Consider the following 22,318-nt stretch of genomic DNA (forward strand, 5'->3'; position numbering starts at 1 on the left):
TTATATTACATTGAATTACTCTTATCTGAAATATTCATCAGAGTAGTTCCTATCTTAAGGTTGGAAAAGAGATACTTTTCTGACATAATGGCAAACTTTACAGAGAGTTCAAAATTTCCATGCTTACTGGAAAATGATGCATGCTATTGATCTGCCTTAAGCATATTTAAGAACCATAGATCCAGTAGCATTCTGCATCTTCTAAAAAGATGCCTTCTCTGCACCTGAATCTCTGCACCTGAAGAGCCTTATTGGGTACTCTAGGTAGCCAAAATGTCTATTTTATAGGTGTAGTTTGATCTGTTTCCTTTCTGTGAAAAGAAACAATAGCATGAGATTCCCTGTAACACCTGAACTTCAGATGCATTTGTGAATATGGACAGTCTCATTTCAGTTTGGGAATTACTTTCAAATTCAGTTCTTCCTTCGAGGGGCAATAAAAATTTTTATATTTGCTAAACTGCATATGATTGTCATTTCATTATGTGTTACAGGGGGTATTTTGTGCATTTTTTCATGACATAAGTAGATCCGGAACAATGTATTTAATTCTCAGCTTTCCCTTTTTTCACTGGCATGTAGTTTAAATGAGACATTCATAATTCAGCCTGAATATTCAACAAAAGTAGTTTACTGTAGAAGACCAAATTTTAACTTTGAGAATTATGAGTGGTGTTAATAACAATACAGTAATTAAGAACAGAAGTCATTCACAGAAGTCATTCACATAAATCAGGCCTCAGTTGAATCACTGCACACAAAGTGTGCACACAAAAAACTTTAAGAGAAAAGATACATGGACACAAAGAGAATACAACAGGTGAAAGCACGGGTCAGTAACAGGCTTATTTGACTAACATTTTGAGACAGTGATGCTACAAGAGCATGCAGTTTTTGTCCTATTGTCTCTCAGAGACTTTCTCTGCTGTGTCCTAGTGCCTTCCTTTACTATTGCAAGCACAGTGCAAAGTGTTTGTGCATCCGTTTAGGAAAATAGATTAGATAAATGAAAACTAACCTGGTCACATCAGTTCCCTACCCAAGGGAAACGGGAGAAGCATCTCAGACAGGTAGGAAGGAGGAAATTTCATTAAAGACAGTATTGGCATGTGTTGTGGTTTGACAGATTCAAACTAACTAGTCTGAAAACAAAGGAAATTTTCAGTATGGAATTTGAATAATGATTCTTTTTTTTATGCTTTCTTTTACAGACACTTTACAAAACTCAGGTTAAGGAACTGAAAGAGGAAATTGATGAAAAGAATAAAGAAACGCAAAGAAAAATGCAGGAGTTGCAAAATGAAAAGTATATTTATTGTGTTTCTCAAATACACATAAGTTTTTCTGTGTAGTATCATCATCAGTCATGAAGATTTTGATTCAGATTTAAGATGTTTTAATTCCTTCAGGAAAAGACATGTCTTAAAAGTGTTCCATAACATCTTGTAAGATGGCAAATACATAGGATGTTACCTATGCTGGCTCACAAAGCCAAATATGATTCTTCATATTTGCTTTGGACACTGTAGTGTTTGGAAGAAGAAAGATGACTTCTCTGAGAATTCAGTAAATGCAAAAATTTGAAAAAAAATTACAATTTGTGGTAATCATCTCACTTATGTAACAAATTTTTTATTTGATTATATTATCCTGATAATCCTGGTATATTCCTATACTCAATAAAATAATTTGAGAAAAGTTAATGAAGAGTCTTTGAATTCAAAATTTAGTATACTAGTACTATATTCTAAGCTAGCAAATAAGAAAAGTTTTTTAAGCTTGCTTTTCTGATTTCTTAATTTATATGTTTATCCTGAAGGAGACTGTAGCCTTATGCATGAAGTAGTTTCTTTCTTCTAAAGTCTGAGTCTCTTGTTCTACTTGAGCATCAGCATTGCAAAACCAGAATCTGAAGGGCAGGAGTTATGTGCAGTGTTCATGGTGCATTTTGGTGGGCTAAAAAAGGAAGAAAGAAAGGATACTGTGCTAATAAATATGATGTAGGAGAAAAATACATCAGTATGCAAAGTTGTTCAAGAGTAGTATCTAACTTAAAAAGAAAGAAAAATAGGGAGGGCAGAAGAGATAGGTGAGACTTATTCTTGTTGTTGTTGGTTTTTTTCTTACTTATTTTTATAGACTCTTTACATTCTGTTCCCTCACTGTTCTCTACAATCTTTTGTTCATCATAAACATTTCTCACTTGCATACTACTGTGGGAATTGTGATAATGGGTGAATGTGGGTTAAGTACATTTTGATGTACTTTTACTCTTTACATGTAATTTAATTTTATTTTTGATTCCTTAAAGACATGAGAATTTAGCTTGGTGTTTCATGGATGATTGAAATTTTAATGAAATCATAATAAGTTTGCTGCTGTCACTTGTGTAGACCATCAAAAGATACAAGTGTACAGAGCATGATTTTGTAAGTCTTGCTTTTCTTAAGAAACTAAGATAGTGACAATTAGTGATAGTGATAATTTAGGTCTGATAGTCTTCCTGAAAGTTTACGATGTTTTGCATAGGAGAATGAAATCCTGATGTCTTTTTTTACAGAGAAACGCTCACTACCCAGTTGGATTTAGCTGAAACCAAAGCTGAGTCAGAACGGTTGGCACGAGCACTCCTTGAAGAACAGTACTTTGAATTGAGTCAGGAAAGCAAAAAAGCAGCATCAAGACACAGGCAAGAATTGACTGATATGGACAGCATCATAAGAAGGGTAAACTAACTGTTATTAGTGCCTATATATATCTCTTTCAGCCGGAAACATAAATTCATGGTTTTAATTTATGAAATCTTATTGTGGTCTTAAGTGATAAGTCAAGTATCTTAAGTTTTGGGCTCACTTGGAACCTTATACATTTAAGTTTCGTCATGTGGACTCCCAAAGGAACATAGACTTGATTAATCTGAGGTGAAGTCAAAAGGAAAATCAAGTGAATGTCTCTAATTCAGTCATTAGGCTTTTGTACTTGCTTCCTGTCATTATTTAAATCTTGTAGATTTGTAGAGCAGTGTATTAGAGACTCCTACTGCAAAGTAACTTAGTTTTTAAAATAACCCACTTGAGAGTCTTGAGTAACCCCCAAACTGTAATTTTTGAAGGTATTTTATACCATAACTTTTGAGTGTTAGTGATCGATAAATGTTTTTAACTGAAGAGTCTCAAACAGCAAGCCGTATGTAGCATAGTCATTTTATCATTATTGTTTTTTCCCATTTAACGTCAGCTATGCACATTTTCTTAAGAATCCTGGGGGTGTAAAACTCTAGACATAACTAGGCTCAGTTTCTCAAAGCTTTGTCAGCACTGCCATGGGTATTCCATCTCTGTGTAAAGATATTGGAACTAGTGTTTGTTTCATGTGTTTTCTTTTTTAAGCTTGAAATCTCCAGAATGCCACCATTTCTTAAGAAGCATTTAGAAGATTATCTCTGTGGCATCAAAGTAATACCTTCTTGCCAATATGTTTGTTGGTTTCAAATATTCTGATAATTTTTTCAGCCAGCTTGATACACAGTCATTTGTATAGGCTTCAAACAAAACCTTTTTCAGGAATAAAGTTATGTCTAGTTTTTAATATGTATTTGTTAGGTGATCTTGGCTGTGGGAGTTAACATATTCACATATCTGAAGAGTCATGGGTTTCCTTTCCAGATTTTTTTTCTATCAACCTATGTGTGTATTTATCTACATATGCTTTGACGTAGACCAAATTTAGTTTTATTTTCTCCTGATTTATACCTGTTTTTCATGATTTATGACAATTATGTAGTAGTAAATGCCTTGTGTCTACCGTAGCCTTTAATGCTGGAGTTGTAGCATCTGTTAGCTGCTTTTCTGTCTGGATTCAAGGGATCAGGTCTCTAGGTACTACTTCTTCCAAAGTACCACAAATTGCCACATTCAGTAACTGACAGTATAACTTGAGTTTTTAATTATATATTACAGTGTTGTCAGTTCTGCAAAGATCATTTAAAAAAAAAATATCTGGGACAGGTGTATTTTGAGCCTTCTGGTAAATCAAGACAGCACAGAAGAATAGTTTAAAAATTCACATAGGCAGGAATGTGTTTGAAGTAAGTGGTTGGTATAGATTTAAGGGTAGTTAAAATTATACTGTTATAAATATTTTTCGGATTTATGGCAAGTTCTTTATTTTAAAATGTGTTTGTTTTTTATATAGCTGGAAGAAACCAATAATACATTAACCAAAGATGTTGATTTGATAACAAAGGAAAACACAGAGATCAATGAAAAATTTAAGAAACAGGAGGAAGGTATGTCATTTATGGAGTTTTAATTCATCTGTTTTGAAACACAAATGAATTTGAAAATATATCTTATATGTAAATTGCACCATTTTTAAAAGGGTACAAAGGAACTACTGACCTGTCTGCCTCGGCTCTGTGCCTGGAAAAATCATGGAACATGATTAGCTCTGCTAAGGCACATGGAGGACAGGGAGGTGATGGAATGACTCCATCAGTGGACAAGGGAAGGGTCCTGGACTTCTGTAAAGCCTTTGACATGGTCCCCCACAATATCCCTCCTTTTAAATTGGAGAGATGTGGATTTGGTGGATGGACTGTTTGGTGGATGAGGAATTGGCTGGATTGTCTCATCCAGAGAGTAGGGGTCAATGGCTCAGTGTCCCAGTGGACATCAGTGACAAGTGGTGTCCCTCAGGGATCTGTACTGGGACCAGTACTGTTCAGTATCTTCATCCATGACACAGACAGTGGGATCGAGTGCACCCTCAGCAAGCTGAGTGATGCTGAGCCTGGGATGCCATCCAGAGAGACCTAGACAAGCTTGAGAAGTGGACCTGTGGGAATCTCATGAGTTCAACAGAGCCAAATGCAAAGTCCTGCGCCTGGGTCAGGACAACCCCCAGAATCAATACAGGCTGAGGGATGAAGGGATGGAGAGCAGCCCTGCTGAGAAGGACTTGGGGGTGCTGGTGGGTGAGGAGTTAGACATGAGCCAGCAATGTGTGCTCACAACCCAGAAAGACAACCATGTCCTGAACTGCATTGTGGGCAGCATCAGAAGTGTGGTCAGCAGGCTCGGGGAGGTGATTCTGCCCCTCTCCTCCATTCTCATGGGACCCCACCTGGAGTACTGCATCCAGCTCTGGGGTCCCCACCAAAGGAAGGACATGGACCTGTTGGAACAAGTCCACAGGAGGGCCACAAAGATGAAAAGAGGGATAGAGCACCTTTTCTATGAGGAAAGCTGAGAGTTGGGCTTATTCAGCCTGGAGAAGAGAAGGCTCTAGGGAGAACTTATAGCAGCCTTTCAGTGCTTAAAGGGACTTATAAGAAAGATGGGGACAAACTTTTTAGCAGGGCTTGTAGCAATAGGACAAGGGATAATGGTTTTAAACTAAAATAGGGTAGATTCAGACTAGATATAAGGAAGTTTTTTACAGTGAGGGTAGTGAAACACTGGAACAGGTTGCCCAAAGAGGTAGTGGATGTCCCATCCCTGGAAACCATCGAGTTCAGGCTGGACAAGCCTCAGAGCAGCTTGATCTAGATGAAAATACCCCTACTTATTGCCAAAGGATTGGACTAGATGACCTTTAAGGTCCCTTCCAACCTAAACCATTCTATGTTTCTAAATTGTCACTCTGTACTATATTGTTTCCATTTTCATGTACTGTCTTTATTGTTGAAAATAATTAAAACCTCAGCTGTACCAGGTAGGAAAAAGTGAGTTTCTACTCATACTACCTTTCTCACTTCTTAAAACAATTTAGTGCTAAGTTCCTGATGGCATAAGCAGGAATGCCTGTCCACTACAGCTCATCCATGTATTGTCTGTCTAACCTCCTTCTTCCAGCCTTGCCCTTGTGTGCATAAAGTTATTAAGGTAAAGTATTTTCCGCATTTCATATTGCACACAATGTATTTATTAAAATGTTTGTGTCTATCTCCAGTATTTACAGTAAAGCCGTATCAGTATTTCAGTTTCCTTAAGATCTCACTTTGACACGGAATCTAAGTTGTGATGTTATGGACATTCTATTTATATGCATTCTGACTGTATGGGAAGGTACTTTTTGCTCCCATGGTTTTTCGTTTGAGCAAATTGGAATGCGTGCTTTAATATCTGAAGACTAAAAGAGTAAAGGCCTTATTGGTTCTGTTGCCAGTGTCTTTGCAAACAGTATGTAGGCAGGAAGGCATACTAAAATATTTTCTCTTAGTTCTACATTTCCATAGTAGCAGGAATTGGGTGAGCAAGCATTTTCAGTATTTTTAAGTTTGTTACTTTTGAGTACTTAAAAATCGTTCTTTAACTTTGTAGTTTTGGTGGGAAATTCTTATCAGTGAACTGCATACTTATAGATACTTCGGAAACAAATCAGCAGACTGGAGATGTGATAGAAAGATTGGTAGAATTGAGTAAATGGTGTGTGAGAGGGGGTGGGAGGTATGTATCAAAATCATTCCTTGTTTAAAGAAAGCCTTTTTCCCCTTGCTTTCTTCATGGCTGATTTGAGAATCTGTACTAAATATGAGTCCAGTCATATCAGTCTTATTCTGTGTGGGTACTGAAGTAATTTTTGGTACTGCAGAGACACTTTTGATAGTGCAAACATGAAGGAAGTGGAACAACTAACTTAATCATCATCAGGAAATAAAAATACATGTGTTGCCTTTAGTGTTTCCTCTTGGTACCTTTCTGATATATCCTTCTAGTGATTTTCTATCATTATAGTAGCATTAAACTGGTAACCTTTATCTTTGCAAACTGTATTTTACTCAATAAGGGACACAATGAGAAAAGGGAGGGATAAAAAGAAGATGCAATGGTAGAAGCAATTAAGTTTAGAAATATTTATCTTGTCCTAAAATGTCTCAAAGTTGAATATTATTTTAACAGATTACAAAATGAAAAAAGAGGAGGAAATCAATAATATTAGAATGCATTATGAGAAGAGCATAAGCAATGAAAGAACTTTGAAGACACAGGTATAACTTTTTATGCAATTTAATAGCAACGATTACTTTGCATAACAGAAATATTTTAGGTTTATTGCTTTTGTGAACTCACAGTTGGTTCCTTCGAAATTAAGTTTATACTAACCATGATGTACAGTATGCATTGTTGATATTTACAGTTGAAAGAATAAGTTTTGATGTTGTGTACTGTTCAGTATTACTTTGGTCATGAGTAAGGGCCATTTATGTTGATGAAGGGTTTTTATTAGTTGAATCCTGTAACTAGAGGAACTAAGAAGTTTTGTATGAAACATGCTAGCATATATCATTTTTTCCACTGGTTCTCCTTTTTCTTAACAGGCTGTCAACAAACTGGCTGAGATAATGAATCGGAAAGATTTTAAAATAGACAGGAAAAAAGCTAACATGCAAGATTTGAGGAAGAAAGAGAAGGAAAACCGAAAGCTGCAGTTAGAACTTAATCAAGAAAAAGAGAAATTCAATCAGATGGTAGTGAAATACCAAAAGGAGCTCAATGAAATGCAAGCGGTAAAATAATCTAAATTTTTTTTTGTCCCATTGTGGAATTGTCTCTGCAGGAAAAATGTCTTAACTCTTAGTCCACTTGAAAAAAGTTCTGTTTCAGATGTTCTAGGCTACAGAATTTTAATGAGGCAGAGAACTTGATAGGTGCTGGTTCTCATTCATTTCCCCTTTCTAAATTCTTAACTGTGGAAGTTACTGATATGTTACAAAGGGTAAAAACCTGAATACTGTTCAGCATACATACTAAACTGATAGCAAACTACCAGTTCATTTTGCTGATAGATGGTCTCCTTTTCCTAACAAATGGTAATTTAATAGATGAATAGATGAATCTAGAATAGACTGTTTTATGCTTGAATACATTGCTGGATCTTTGATATTTAAGTTTTTTCCTTCCAAGGCTAAACAAAAACTTCTACTATAATAGTTTATGTCAATACTATCAAAACTATCTAGATATCTGAAAAAAATAGTAATGAGGTTTGTGTTCAGAATACTTTGGTATCCCACTAACTGTGCACGTGTGTATAAATACAGCAACTAGCAGAAGAATCTACGTACAGGAATGAGCTCCAGATGCAGCTGGATAGTAAAGAGAGTGACATAGAACAACTACGAAGGAAAATTGTGGATCTCCAGCAAGGAATGGATTCTACCAGTGTTGCTAGTCTCCCGACAGATGAAACGGATGGAAATATTTCAGGTAAGAGAAAAACATATTGAACTACTTGATCTTGTGCATGCACATAGATTTGGAAGGTTTTCTTTCGAACAAGTTACTACCTTTTAAAATCTTCTGTCTGTCTTTCTCTATATCACATCTCTGCTTCCTTTCTTTGTTTGTTCATTTTTTTTTTTATTTCATATCTTAGCTGCTTATATTTAATCTTAATTTATTCTCACATCACATTTTCTACTGTATTGCTTGGCATTAGCATAATTTATATCCACTTTTTGGAAAGAGTATCTTTACATTTGCTGTTTCTTGAATACAGTGAATACAATGGGCAGTGTTCAGTGAGCAGAATACAGGGCCAGCATTTCTTCAACATCGTGATTGTATTTTATATCTTGAATGCAAACTTGCCTTGGTCTTGTCTATTCTTACTCACAGTCATGTAGACCGCTGTGACAAGTGGCAATAATTGCTGATGTGAAAAATAATTGTAGGAATTTCCATTTATGGTTTTATGATACTCTGATTTAGCAGGTTAAACTAAGAACAAATAATACAGTGTAGCCAGCCATTTCTATGTGGTGTCAGTTCCAGGCACTATACTTTGAGACCCACTGTTACATGGGTTAGTGATGTACCTCTACCCTTCCCCAGTGTTTAAAAAGTGTAATCAGTTTGTACTTTCACATGATCCACTTCTGTATCTCTTGATACAGGAAAAGAAAATGCTTAGAGGCTATAAGCCATGTTTGACAATTTCCATATGTCAGAGTTAGGTTTATTATTTTTTTTATATGGGTAAGTATTTTTAGAATTCATTGTGAACATCTTAATAAATAAACTTGTTGTAGGTGCTTAAAGATTTATGGCCTGATTTCTATTGTTGAAAAATATTTTTAAACATACAAAACCAGAATACTATTTTGTGTACTTTAAGACTTCAGTGGATGAGTAGTCAGATAAAAGTAAATAGAATTATTTTAGGTGTGTCTTTTACTGTTAACGTACTTCATGCTGCTCAAATTGCCACATTCTAGAATTTTTCCAGGGGTCTTAGAGTGATTCAAATTTCAGGTAGGTCATGAGTGTTCGTATATGTTTTTGTGTAGTTAATCCTTTCTGTGTCTGTTTTTGTGTCCTGTCTTCCCCTAGTGTATTTTTAGATTTTTATTTTTAGTTAGTATTTTAATGAATTTCATTCTAGAATAGCTTTTCGTTCAGATAATGATAGTAATTTTCTTCACAACTTCCATTCTGTTCAAGAAGCCTTTTGCACTCTTCAGTCTGATCTGTAAAAGCCTCAGGCAATTGCCATCTTGTAAAGAGAATGTCTGTTTTTTGTCTTTTGAAAACATCTTCTAGACCAAACATCCATTGAGTTTTAGATCTATTAGATTGGTTAAGGAACATTATTTTTCCTTAGCTAGGAAACTAGGAGTTCCTGCTAGGAACTCCCTCTGGTATTTCTGAACTATCAGTACTTCTCAGGAGGTTTTCTTTTAGATACTCATTTGCAGTGTATTCCATTTAATGGAGGTAAAAAAGAAATCAGAGGGGTTCTTTTCTCCCCTCAAGTTACTATTTGGAATCAAGCCTTGTGTTTTTAAGTGTCTCGTAATTGAAGAACACTGTCGTTTGTAATTTTTAATTGAAAATTTCTGAATTCTTGTAAATTGAGAGGTTTAGGGGTTTTTTTTCTACAACAAAACAGACCTGATTTATTCTGCGTAAAAAAGTAGTTTTGAACTTCATCACTTTCCTTTTCAGCCATTTTCAGTTAATGTCTGTTATTTCTTACACGGAAAACACAAATGCATCCTTCTGGGCATAGATACCTTCCCTGTTTTCTTCTTAATGGCGGTAGTGTGTCAGTATGACCCCATTGTGTCTCAGATCTTGGAAAGACTAGGAAAAAAGCTCTTTCTTTGTCTGCCTAATTAAGGAAGGTTATTTTCAGTTTTACCTCTGGAGATGTGTAATCAGACTTCTGGCGGCATGACCTGTCGCTTCAATTTTGAGGCAGAAATTTCAGTCTGTGCAAGAGCTTTTCAAGTCAGCTGTTCATTGTTAATTAGAACATCACAATTAGTAGAAGTTCTTTTGGTGTTCTTTAGTGAGGGGTTTGTTTCTATACTCATGACCCCTCAAACTATTTCTTTTTTACTAGCCTTTCATTTCTCGTCTTCTCTTTTTTGCCCTTTTCTCTACGCATGCCTCTGATTTTTACTGCAGTTGTGCTGCTGGTGTTACTGTGTGATACAGGTAGGAAGTCTCATACATATCATTAGGACTCCTCTAGATCATGTTCCTACGTGCTGCTTGTTTTTTTGGTTTGGCTTGGTTTTGGTGTTTTTTGGGTTTTTTTGAGTGAGTTGATCAGGTTCTGAATAAGAAGCAGTTTAGTAATTAAAGGAGATGAAGTGACATTAGGACAGTCAAATTTCACACGCTTGTCAAAGAGCCAAGCAGAGCACAGAAAAGGAGTGCAGTAGTGTTATAAGGACAAAAACCTGCCAGACTTCGAAGTAGAAATAGCCCGTGCCACAGAAAGAGGACATTATCCAGTGCACAGTTATTTTCCTGCAAATCAAGTAATTAGTCTTCAAAACAGAAGGTGACATATCACAGTGGTTCATTTGCTACAATTTAGTTGTATGACATTGATTGTCTTCAACTATGTGCTAAGTTCCCATCACTTCCATAGCCCAAATATAGGCATTCCTTCAGAGCACCTTGAACAGCATCTTGTTTAAGAGCTGGATGTGATGAGCAGTCAACAGGATTCTCTGTCTGTTGCACCAGTTCTTAAAGCAAAGACATTCCTAAAAAAAATATAAAGCAAATAAATTGTCAAATTTCAAAATAAGTAATTATAGTATGATTTATTCAGTTTCCTGTCACAGCAAAAACATCACCAGGGGAAAAAAAATGAAGACACAAAATAATGTGAACATGTATAAAAGAATGATTCCATAGTCTCAATTCTGGCAGTGGGCAGGCAGTCTCTGGTTTAATAGAAGAAAAAAATTGGTATGAAATGGTGTAATAGTAAAGTTGTTGGAATTCCAGAGAGACCCTGGCTCTTTGGCATTTTCTGCTGTCCTGCATGGCAGAGAGGTTCGTGTCTTGTCTAATTGGGGAGTTTAGGTTACCAGCCACCAGAGAGGCTACAAAAGTAGAATTCACAATTTATAGGAAGAGCCTCTTGTAAACTTTTGGGGTCAGAAAGATTTGAATAAACTCAAGGTAATACTAAAATGAATTTTTAATACTCAGAAAATTTTAAGGAAAAAATTCTCTATTTAGAGGTAGATACAGAGAAATCACATGGTAACACACCTTTTACAGCTACATTTCACTTGGAGGTGGTTTCTGTCTGTCATTGAACTAAATACCCCTCAAGTTCTGGTAGCTCCCAGGGCAGTTTATGCTCTCCCAAGGTAGGGATTGACCCCTTTAGACCATCCAGGCTGTTCTCAGGCTTATGCTTACTTAGGTGGAAAAATCACAACATGGAGGAAGGTTTTCCTTGTATTCAGTTCTAGGCATGTTTAGTAACTCTCACTCCTGATTATTGATTCAGATAGCAGCTCATATCTCAGCTGATATTTCCAGTGTTAACAGTCCTTGCTGAAACAGCTGAGATATTTGCTTTCTAATGGTGCCTTTGGAATGCCTCTTCCTCCTGGCTGGACTTAGGAAGTCTTAATACTTGCATGATTGTAAACAGAATTCTTCTTTGTCAAGACAGAAAGTAATCAGGAACTTAAGTTTTTTTTTCTCCTAGCTGTTATAGGGCACTTAACCTGTTGTGAATTGCTTCTTTTCATCTGATTGGCAAGATAATTTGAGCAATTGAGCTGACCTACAGGTTTAACTGCAGCACATAATATTTTACAGCACGTGTTATAAATCATGTTTTGTGCAAAGATAGGAGGGAATAATAAACACGGAGCATTTAAGCCAACAGTTTTATTGCAATATGGACTCGGCTAGGACTTTCTGAAGTACCTGAAAGTAGCCGTCACCTGAATAAACTTCAAGGCAAGATCCAGTTGGCAGTCCTTGGTGAGGTACACATGAAATTATACTAAGACAATCTGAGGAAGGAAATAATCAAGTGGGAAGAGTGGACTGGAAAGAATTAGCAAGGTAGTATCTCCATGTTTTTGTTAACTGTGGAAGAGTCTTGAGGAGTAGGAATTCTAAAGCATTGGAAAGAGGTGTTCTGCCGCTGAAAGCGCCTGTGCTACTTAGCTCCAGAACAACAAAACGTCTCGTAAATCAGTACAGCCATGGTTGTCTTGTCTGTAAGACTTGGTTTATTGAAGTCTTACAGTTAGAACTCACTGTTATCATACTGAATCCCTATGAATCCTGGCAGTATGAATACTAACCATGAAGATGTTTAGAATAAAAATCTCAATTTAAAATATATTCAGAGATAACTATAAGATCTGTAGCCTTTATGAAATTCTTTCTTCATATCCTATTCAGATCCAGCTAGCCGTAAGATATTTTTGAGGCCTAAGCCATCAGATATTTTTGAGGCCTATCTTAGATTTTCTGGACTGCAAATAAAGTATCAATTCTGTGATTCTTTCCAAAATACAGGGATGTTTTCAGGCAATAGTTTTGAGGCTATTTTTAAAGACAGGGATGGAAGAATCTTTTTCATAGTCTAGATAGCCCATATTTTCTTAATTACTTAATCAGAACACTCATAAATATTATTCTTCTGGATCAAATATTTGTGAAATGGCCAGATGAGCATTTGCAGTTGTGCTAGCTAACTCGTTGAGGGAAATTAAAATGCACTATAAATATTACTTGGAAGAAACCTTTGTGGCAAGGTTGGAACGAAAGAGCTCATCTACCCTTTTAAGAGTACATTTGGTTCCAGACGAATGTTAGCTTTGTTGAAAAGGAGTGTGTTCAGAAACTTATTTCCAACTGCAAGATGTTATTCACAGCTCAGAAATCATCTCTCATTCAAACAGAATTTGCTCACTAAAATAGATTTGTAGTAGACAGAAAAGAATGTCATCTGATTCATTTGAAATACCTCATTCACTCCCTACTTCTTTTGAAATTGTTTTCAGAATGTACCGAAATAGTAGTGAACTTAGAACAACTCCTGCTCATACTGTCCCTATGAGCATCTTTTAAAATGTATTATTATTGGATCTTTCCAGATTTTCATATGCTGCAATTTATACAGATGCTTACATACTCTCTTTGAACAACAGTCATCCTTCCTGTATTCCTTCTGAACTGCAGTCATCCACAATATGTTCTTTATTAGCAATTAATCCCTTTATTTTGCAAGGGAGGAGTTGAGTTTTAGGGTCTTTCTATAATTTCTAAAAATGGAAGACTCTTCTCCTGGTGTAAGAATCAAGGTGTTCAAAACAAGGTAAGCATTGTCGGTGATGGTTGTAGACATAAATGAAATAGGTTTCCTTTTCCACAGCTACTGTATCAAGAAGAGGGGAGGGGTTGAGGGCAAAACCCCCAAACCCCATTTTTCTTATGGAGATAGGAGAGGCAGGGAAGTGCAAATTTCCTTCATTTTTCTGGGATATTCTCTTACTGAAATGAATTCTACTATCATGGCTTTCTTCTGATTGATTTCAGTAGTTCAGTGGTCCCACAGTATTTTGAGGCTATTCTGTGTGGAGAAATGTTAGGAAACGATTCTATATTCCTAAGTGTAGTCATCTTCTGAATATTGTATGCTGTAAGGCTAATATGGGAAAGTCTTTTTCATGCCTGACTTTAATACCTTGCTAGGCTGTCAGTCTCACTGTAATTTTACAGAGCAAAGCATATGGACAATAACTTTTAGATATTTGGGTGTATTTTCAGAGCTTGCTGCAATATACCTCACAAAGAGTTATTCCTGAAGGATAAAAGAGACCAGTAGCTCCTTCTTACATAAGTATTTGTGGAGAATAGTTCAGAAAACTTTAACGTTTTAGAAGTTTTCAGTGCTGCCAGTTAAGTTCATTATGAAGAATACATACATTAGCTATTGGCTCTGTTTCTGACATTTTTTTTTTCAAATCACATTTTTACAATAATTTTTAAAAAATTCTCAATTGTGAAATAGATTTATGGACTGAAATTTTGATTACTTCATTCTAACATTTCCAAAATTGTGGGACTTTACTGTGTCATTTCAGGTTAATGGAATAACGAGAGCTTCTCACTATCATTGTCTGGTTTCATAATTTTAAAGTTTAGAAACTACTGTTAGTTAGCTGGAAGGATTTTTTAAATCTACCATTCACATTAGGCAGAATGCCAATTTTCTTGTGGCCCTTCTTTGTATCATTGCTAAATTATTTCAGTAGTTTTGTAGTGGGAACACACATTATTACATTGCTCTCTGGGGAATTTTTAACTGAAAATTTGAATAAAATGCTTGTCTCTTATTCTTTGTATCTAGTTGATTCTTCCTGCATTCCTTATTTAATTATCTCCTATGCTTATCTTCTGTGAGTAATGGGGACACCCTTGTAGCTTTGCCTGCTCTTGTGCTCTCTCTCCTTTTTTTGTTTCCCGTGGAAAATATGGATCTGATTTGTTTTACTTCCTGCATCTTCCTGCTGATTATTTTCATATAGCCCCTCTGAATGTTAAATTATGTTTATATTGAAAAATCTCTTAATTTAAACTGTAACATATTTTCAAAGCAAAGTGTTTCCTGCCTGGCTCTTTGCAAACTATTTACATACAGTGTTAGATGTTGGCATCAAGGAGAGCAGCTTTACTTTTATTGTGCAGTAACTGTGTAATCAGATGTTGGCTTGTGATGAAGCATGAATTAAATGCTTATATCTTCATTTTATTTAGCTGTGCTTTTTATTCTGCTTTGCTGAATAGGTAATTGCCTATTACTGCATGTGGTACATCTTCCTTTCTCGTAGTAGTTTGCTTTTGTGTTATCCTGCTTTATTGTTATAAATACGTGAAATTATTAAATATGCATTTTTTAAAAACCAGAATCAAGACTTGAAGGTTGGCTTTCAGTACCAAACAAAGGAAATATAAAGCGGCATGGCTGGAAGAAACAGGTACAAATGTCTTTTTTTTTTTTTCTTCCTCAATTGGAAAAGTTTTTAGGCATGCCCTGAATTGGTTTTACTACTCATATTTAAGAACCAAACAAAATAATTAAAAGTAACTTAGTGTGTATAAAAAAAGAAAACAAGAAAATTCAAGTTCAGTTTGAAATCTTTAGTAATGACTTTATGCAAATTTAACAACAGGTGGGTGAGGAAATGCTTTACAATGGGCATGTTGGAATCATTAAAAATCTCATTTCTTCTTTGAGTAAGCTTCTTTATAATCCTGTTACTAAAAAAGAAGCTCCATGTGCAACTTGACAGGAGAGAGTAGGGAATACTACACCTAAATGTTCTGAAGGTCGTGGAAGACCTTCACACACAGACATCACACTATAACTTGCCACACATGATTTCCAAGGACTTTTTTATCTTCCTTACCTTTAAAATGGCCAGTGTCTCTTGAAAAGAACTGATTTACTTTCAGAAACTGGATCTCTTTGCTGGAATTCCCAATCCAAACAAAACAGTACTCTTTTGCCTCTGCAGAGGTTATGATCTGCTTCTTTGAACTGTCAGATGTTGAAATTGAGATGCTTAGAACTAGTTTCTGATTATCTTTTCTGTCTTTTCAGTTCCCCTCTGTGAACATTCTTTGGTATAATTAAATGCCAAAGTGAACATGGTCACCAGAATTCTGTAAATTTTACAAGCAATTTGTACAAAGTAGTTTGTTTCCCTGCACCTTCTTAAATTCAGAGATCACTGTTGGGAATGATTCAGTTTATTCATGACACTTTCAAAGTAACTTTCTGCTTCCCGCTAAAAGGTCTTTCTCAAATGCTCCTGTTTACATTCACATTCTACAAGTGTTAGAAGTGATTCCTACAAAATTTAAGGGAGAAGGAGTTAATTCCTGTCAAAGAAGCACTTAAGTGTTTGCATTGGACCTTTAGCTGCTGAACTACTTCTTTCAAGTATTCCTGTTTTCGCTTGGCTAACATGGCCTTCTTTATACAATCGACGTATTTTGAGTTCTAGACCAGACTATTTTAACATCAATATCAGACTACATTGATTTGTCTGTAAGTTAAACCCACCACCTATTATGGCTTGCAGAGAGTGAGTGTTAAGTTCCGCCTTATTTCAGCTAATGGATGCTTAAGGTATTCTCCCAGCCCCTCAGGTGAGAGGCAATGTGAACAAGTGCCATTTTGAAAAGGCTTGGTTACCACAGTTTGGAATCTGGGGTTTCTTATAGATACCTCAAATTCTGTTCTCTCTCTGTTTCACTTTGTCTCCTTATTAGCAGAAGTGAGGGAAATCTAGAGGACAAGGTTAGAATGTTCTTGATGCCATATTTGATTCAAATGCCAGTAGCATTTGAATGTTCTTCAGGTGTCTCACAAAACACACCTGTTTGTAAATCTATTCCACAACTTGTTCTGTTTGATAGCAAGGCTGCTTGACTCCTCTTGTTCCGGAATTGATTTTCTGGGTTGCTGTCAGACTTTTGGCAGTGTCCATAAGCAAAAGTGACTGTGCCTAGGCACAAATCATGTAGCTTTGTTCTGTTCTGGATTATTTAAAATACTGCATCATTTTCCTGTCAGAATACCTCCAGCAGCCTTTTATGGTTGTTTTTTAGAAGTGGAGATTATTCTTGCATCCTCTGATGATTGAAATGTTAAAACTCTTGATAAATGCAGCTTCTCCAGTGAAAGACTATATCTGAGCTTCTTTGGGCATGGCCAGTGTAGGCATATTTACTTCCCTGAAGATATTTTATGCAGTTACTCCATTCATACTTTCCTAGTTCGAGTAATACTTACACTTTGAAGGAATTTGAGCTACAGATGGATGCTTCTGTCATGAGTCATACTGATAAGATTCCTTAAACTAGCTGAGGCTCAAATCAGTGACACACAGTAGCGAGGAGCCGTGCTGATTTATGTGTGTCCTGTTGGCTGAACTGTACTGCAGCTGAAACAAGCTGGTGTGGAGTCAGCCTCCTCAGGTGCTTCTGTTCCAAATTCTCCTGCAGTTTCAGTTTTGGGCTTGGTGGGAGGTATGCAGCCTCAAATATAAGCATGCCCAGATCAACTTAAATGGAAAGCAAAATTGCATTAGTACTGCAATTGGGTTGATGCCGGAGTTGTTACAACTTGAGCTGCTGCATTTCTGACTCAAATATCAGTAGCACTGATGTTTTTGCCCCGTGCCCTCTGAGTCATTTAGCTTAAGTTAGAAAAGGGTGAGTGTGGAAAACTTATTTGAGAATAAACACTTGAGTTATACCTCAAGCTAACACTAAAATGTGTTAGCCATGCTTTTATCTGGAGCTTCGTTTTATCCCGAGTGGAGGTGATAAAATATCCTTCCAAAACCACTGTAGAACAGAACTACTGTCAGAAGATTTTTTTATATATGTTCACAACAGGATATCAAGGCTGTTGTACATAACTTTTCTTTTGTGAGGTTAAATTGTTCTTTAACCAAGAATTGTATATAGTGTGATAACTGAATTCCCTTGCAATCAGAATTTGCATCTGTGATAGTTGTCATCTTAAGGCCTTGGTCTTGTCTGTGAAAGGCAGAAATGCACACTTCAAAAACAAAAAAAGCATTAGCTTTCTGTTGAAGTAGATAAAGGAATTGAAGCAGTCTTTCTTCAGTGGGAAAAATCACTAGAGGCTCACACTATTACAACTTAGTACCTACTCAAGTTGATCAGGCTTTCCATTAAAGAATTGTGACTAAAGGGCTGAAAGCTCTTTAAGTTGGGGCCAAAACACCCTCTGTGGCTTTTTAAGATGCATTTCAGTAATTGAGATTTACAGCTGTAGCACACAGCTCACGCAACACATTTCTAAAATGCTATTCTATAAATTTGTTAAGGTAACTTTCATATTCAGGTTTTGAAGTCAGCTTAAAGTCCTGTGTAATGAGGAGGTTGAAACCTCCTCTTGTAGAAGGAGTAAACACTATTAATTTAAATTGTCATTATCTTCGCTGTGCAGAAACTCATTCAGTTACCTACCAGTAACTGGAATTCAAGATGAACTGTTGGTGTATTCACTCTCATGGTTTTCTGTCCTTTCCCCTGCTTCTGGGTCATATTATACATGGAGTTCAATATAGACAGAGCAGTCAGTTCGCCTCTTTTTAGTCCTCTTTAGTACCTCATACCATTTAATTGTTTCTAAAACATTTGAAACTGCTGGGGAGGGAACTGCCACTGCTGTCACTGAGCTTATGCTTGTGGACAGTTTCAGCTGTCATTCCTAGCCTAGAAAGTATACCAGACCTCTGTTTCTGCTGATTCATTTTGTCTCTTTATTTCACCAGTTCATTAAATTGAAAGTGTAGGAAATAGCTGGCGCTGTGAGAATCTCTTCTAAACTACCAGTAGTTTGGTGCAGGTCTGTAGAACTACAGAAGTCATTTATGACTTTACCATCAAATGATAGATTTTGCACTGTATCACTCTGTGATACATAATTTTCATGGTAACATGCCAGTAGCAATTGAAATTTGTGAGTTTGTGTGCAGATGGACTTCCAGAATAGTGACAAGCATTTTATGGTGCTTCAGTGAAAATACACAGTCGCTGCAGCTGTAGCATTGCCCAGCTGTCAGTAGTGTATCTGCCTGCATGAATATTTAAATATGTCTTGATATTAGTTTAAAATCTTTTCTTTACTCAGGCTTTACATGTGTGTGTAGGAGAACATTAGGATAAATGTTGCTTTTTAAAACGTAATTTTAACTTCTCTTTATCCTTTCTTTCCACAGTATGTTGTGGTGAGCAGTAAAAAGATACTGTTCTACAATGATGAAAAAGACAAGGACCAGTCTAATCCATCTATGGTACTAGATATAGAGTAAGTAAAGTTACTGGTAGTTTTGGATGCAAATTGGGAAAAGAGCCTTGTGTGTGAGATAACTGATAACAAATCTAAAAGCTTGAAATCAAAATTCCATAAATAATTCTTAATTTCCCAAACTAGTTGGAAAATGTCTATCTGTATTTCAGCATGCTGTTAACAAAGATACTGCTTTCTCTTTGTTCTGCTATTGCTAAAAGTTAGAGAAAAGAGAAAGTATCATTGCTCATCTAGTTCAAAGCATTTCTAACTTTTCCAGATGGTTTCTGTTTAAAGTGATAAAATAAATTAATTGTGATCCCTTTACATTTGTTGTACATGAGGAAAATTGTGTCAAATATCACTGAAGCCCATCACTGATACATGACTGTGATGTTTGAACAGCTGATGGACATTATAGGACCTTATAGAGTAGTAATTGAAAAAAGGTTTTAGAATTCATGAATAGGTCTGTAAGTGACTAACAAATACAGTGGTCTGGAAGGAATCTCAAACTCAGGAAGTGCTTAAGCTGCCAATTGCCTATAACCAGGAAAAGAGTTATTTTCTCTTATTCTCTTTTCATAAACATCTGTTACGGCTACTGTTGAAAACAGGATGTTGGGATAGATGGACTTGACTGAGTATAAGATGATGTCTGTTCCAATTTTAATAGCATTTTTGACAGCTGGTGCCCCATATTTCCTTTTGTGATGTTTTAGCATTGATTGTTTATCAACTCATAACAATTTAGTAAAAAATCTAGTTAGTAGTATTCTATGGTTACTTCCATACAGGTTTATCACTAGGCTATTCTAGCAATAATGTTAGGCTTCCTAGTGTTCTGAGGAGGAATTTGAAAGCCTTTTTCACGCGCAAATTTGCCATGATGGATCTTGAGCTCATTGTAAGGTAACCCTCTTTCCATGCTAGAGAATATTTTTATCTTACTTGGGTAGACAAGATCTATATGGTTTATGAATTAATTCCTAAAATCATATTGTAGCCTTGAAGTAGGTTGTATTGCTTGCGTAAGCAAAATTTCCAAGAACTTCAAAGCAGTTTGATAACTGTTTTAAAACATATGTAGCCTTTTAGCATTCTCTGATTTATGTTTCTTCTAATTTAGTAAGCTGTTTCATGTCCGGCCTGTAACTCAAGGAGATGTATATAGAGCTGAAACTGAAGAAATTCCTAAAATATTCCAGGTAAAAAGAAGTTTATTCTCATGTCTGTTTAATTCTCTTGGAAGTTTGGCAGCTTCTTTGAAAAGGGTATAAAAGTACATAGTGCTTCAACAATAACACAGCAGCATTCTTTTTCAGATTCTCTATGCTAATGAGGGGGAATGCAGGAAGGATTTGGAGGTAGAACCAGTACAGCCGGCAGAGAAGACAAATTTTCTAAATCACAAGGGCCATGAATTTATTCCCACATTATACCACTTTCCAGCCAACTGTGAGGCCTGTGCCAAACCTCTTTGGCATGTCTTCAAACCCCCTGCTGCCCTAGAATGTCGAAGATGCCATGTGAAGTGCCACAGAGACCACTTGGATAAAAAGGAGGAATTAATTGCACCATGCAAGGGTATACTCATGTTTTTTTCTGTTCTGTATTCTCTTCATGGTTTAGCCCCACCTGTTAAATTGCTGGAGGCAAATAAAAGCACTTTAGTTTAAAACTAAACCTAAAATTAGAGTTTTATCGTTTTAAATGTGGAAGATGAAAACAATAGGCTGTTACACTGCTTATGAACAGGCAGCTGTGGCAGTCCTCTGTAGCCTTTCATGGTGTAACTGATGGGGCTCTGCTGAGAGCCCTGAGAGCAAAAGGTTCCCTGAAGGTTTGTGCCCAAGTACTGGGCAGCTCCCTGGTTCCCAAATCATTCTCTCTGTACTTATACCTGGCCCACTTTAGGGACAGTTGCAGTGGCTGCATCACCAATCTCTGCTAAGATTTTGCAGAGTGGTTCTTCAGCCACCTCACAGATTGGAGTAAAGGTTTCTTCTCCGTGCTCCTGTGAACTGGAGCATTCAGGGTATGTACTCTGGAACTTGGCCATAAGGCATCCATACAGCTTTTCAGCTTATTAAGACTGCAGTTGGTGTAAGTTTTCTCATTTCTTGAATATTAAGGGTAGACTTAAGAATCTTAATGCAGAGTGACAAATATTGAAGAACATTATATTCATAATCTCCCCTGCTGTTTGTTATCTTTCAAAAATATATAAATAAATCCAATACAAGTATGGATATTTGTTCTTTCCAGTGGCACAGTTAGTATGTCATAATTCTGATTTTGATAACAAGTCCTGATTTTCACTGAATCATTTTCCTCCTTTTACAGTGAGTTACGATGTAACTTCAGCAAGAGATATGCTGTTATTGGCATCCTGTCAAGATGAACAGAAGAAGTGGGTGACTCATTTAGTAAAGAAGATCCCTAAGACACCACCATCTACTTTTGTTCGTGCTTCTCCTAGAACTATGTCTACAAGATCCTCAGCAAATCAGTCATTCCGAAAAGTTGTTAAAAATACTTCTGGGAAAACCAGGTGAGAAATAAACTACAAGAACTAAGTATCTTTTTGATTAAAAAAGTGTCTGTGTATAAATCCTATTTAATGCGGAGTTATGAAATAATTCCACAGTTACGACTGTTGAACTGCTAATCTAAATCTCTGCTCAAATCCCAAAGGAAGGAGCAGACAGAATTCTCTTGCTATCATGGTAAATTTATTGGTTCTTCGCATTTGGAAAGGTAGCGTAGAGTTGGTACCTGGCCTGCCAATACATGCAAGGGAGCTGGTTGCATTTTGTCCTGTTTAAAGGCAAGACTCAGCAAATATGTCAGCAACAGCATTTAACTGCAAGGAGTATCCATGTAGTCATCTCGTCCATGGATTGACTCATAGAACCTGTGTAAGCTAAAAGTCTTCTGCAGATGGGGGTGAAGTGAAAAACTTACAGATTCTCAGTCTGTTGTTAGGACATTTCTTTTGTTGGAAGGCTGCTTAGGTATTGGTTCCATTCTTTCTCCCTGCTTACTCATTCCCTGTCTTCTATTCCAGCAGTTGTTTTTGTAAGCTGTTCGTGACCCTGTGCATTAGCTGGGGCAAGATGTAAAATACATTTTCTTAATGTTAGGTTACTGTAAGCTGATTTCAACCTGCCTTAGCTTCCTCCTATAGTATGTGTGT

The 22,318-nt window shown here is 36.4% G+C and overlaps 1 protein-coding gene across 4 annotated transcripts in view; it reads left to right on the forward strand.

The window, feature by feature from the left end:
* ROCK1 (Rho associated coiled-coil containing protein kinase 1) overlaps positions 1-22,318 on the forward strand; it is an 87,389-nt gene that overhangs the window by 58,919 nt on the left and 6,152 nt on the right. For 3 of the 4 annotated variants that reach the window (XM_017831990.1, XM_017832000.1, XM_017832009.1), the window contains 11 exons: positions 1,212-1,306; positions 2,561-2,726; positions 4,195-4,288; positions 6,903-6,991; positions 7,322-7,510; positions 8,045-8,210; positions 15,192-15,262; positions 19,049-19,137; positions 20,249-20,327; positions 20,445-20,706; positions 21,466-21,673. In XM_017831990.1, coding sequence (XP_017687479.1) covers positions 1,212-1,306; positions 2,561-2,726; positions 4,195-4,288; positions 6,903-6,991; positions 7,322-7,510; positions 8,045-8,210; positions 15,192-15,262; positions 19,049-19,137; positions 20,249-20,327; positions 20,445-20,706; positions 21,466-21,673 — 1,508 coding nt within the window. Of the gene's footprint in view, positions 1-1,211; positions 1,307-2,560; positions 2,727-4,194; positions 4,289-6,902; positions 6,992-7,321; positions 7,511-8,044; positions 8,211-15,191; positions 15,263-19,048; positions 19,138-20,248; positions 20,328-20,444; positions 20,707-21,465; positions 21,674-22,318 lie in introns of those variants that run through there. The other variant, XR_001877585.1, reaches the window with a different exon arrangement.

This window comes from Lepidothrix coronata, unplaced genomic scaffold (assembly GCF_001604755.1).
Source record: "Lepidothrix coronata isolate B3197 unplaced genomic scaffold, Lepidothrix_coronata-1.0 Scaffold6, whole genome shotgun sequence".
Classification (NCBI taxonomy): domain Eukaryota; kingdom Metazoa; phylum Chordata; class Aves; order Passeriformes; family Pipridae; genus Lepidothrix; species Lepidothrix coronata.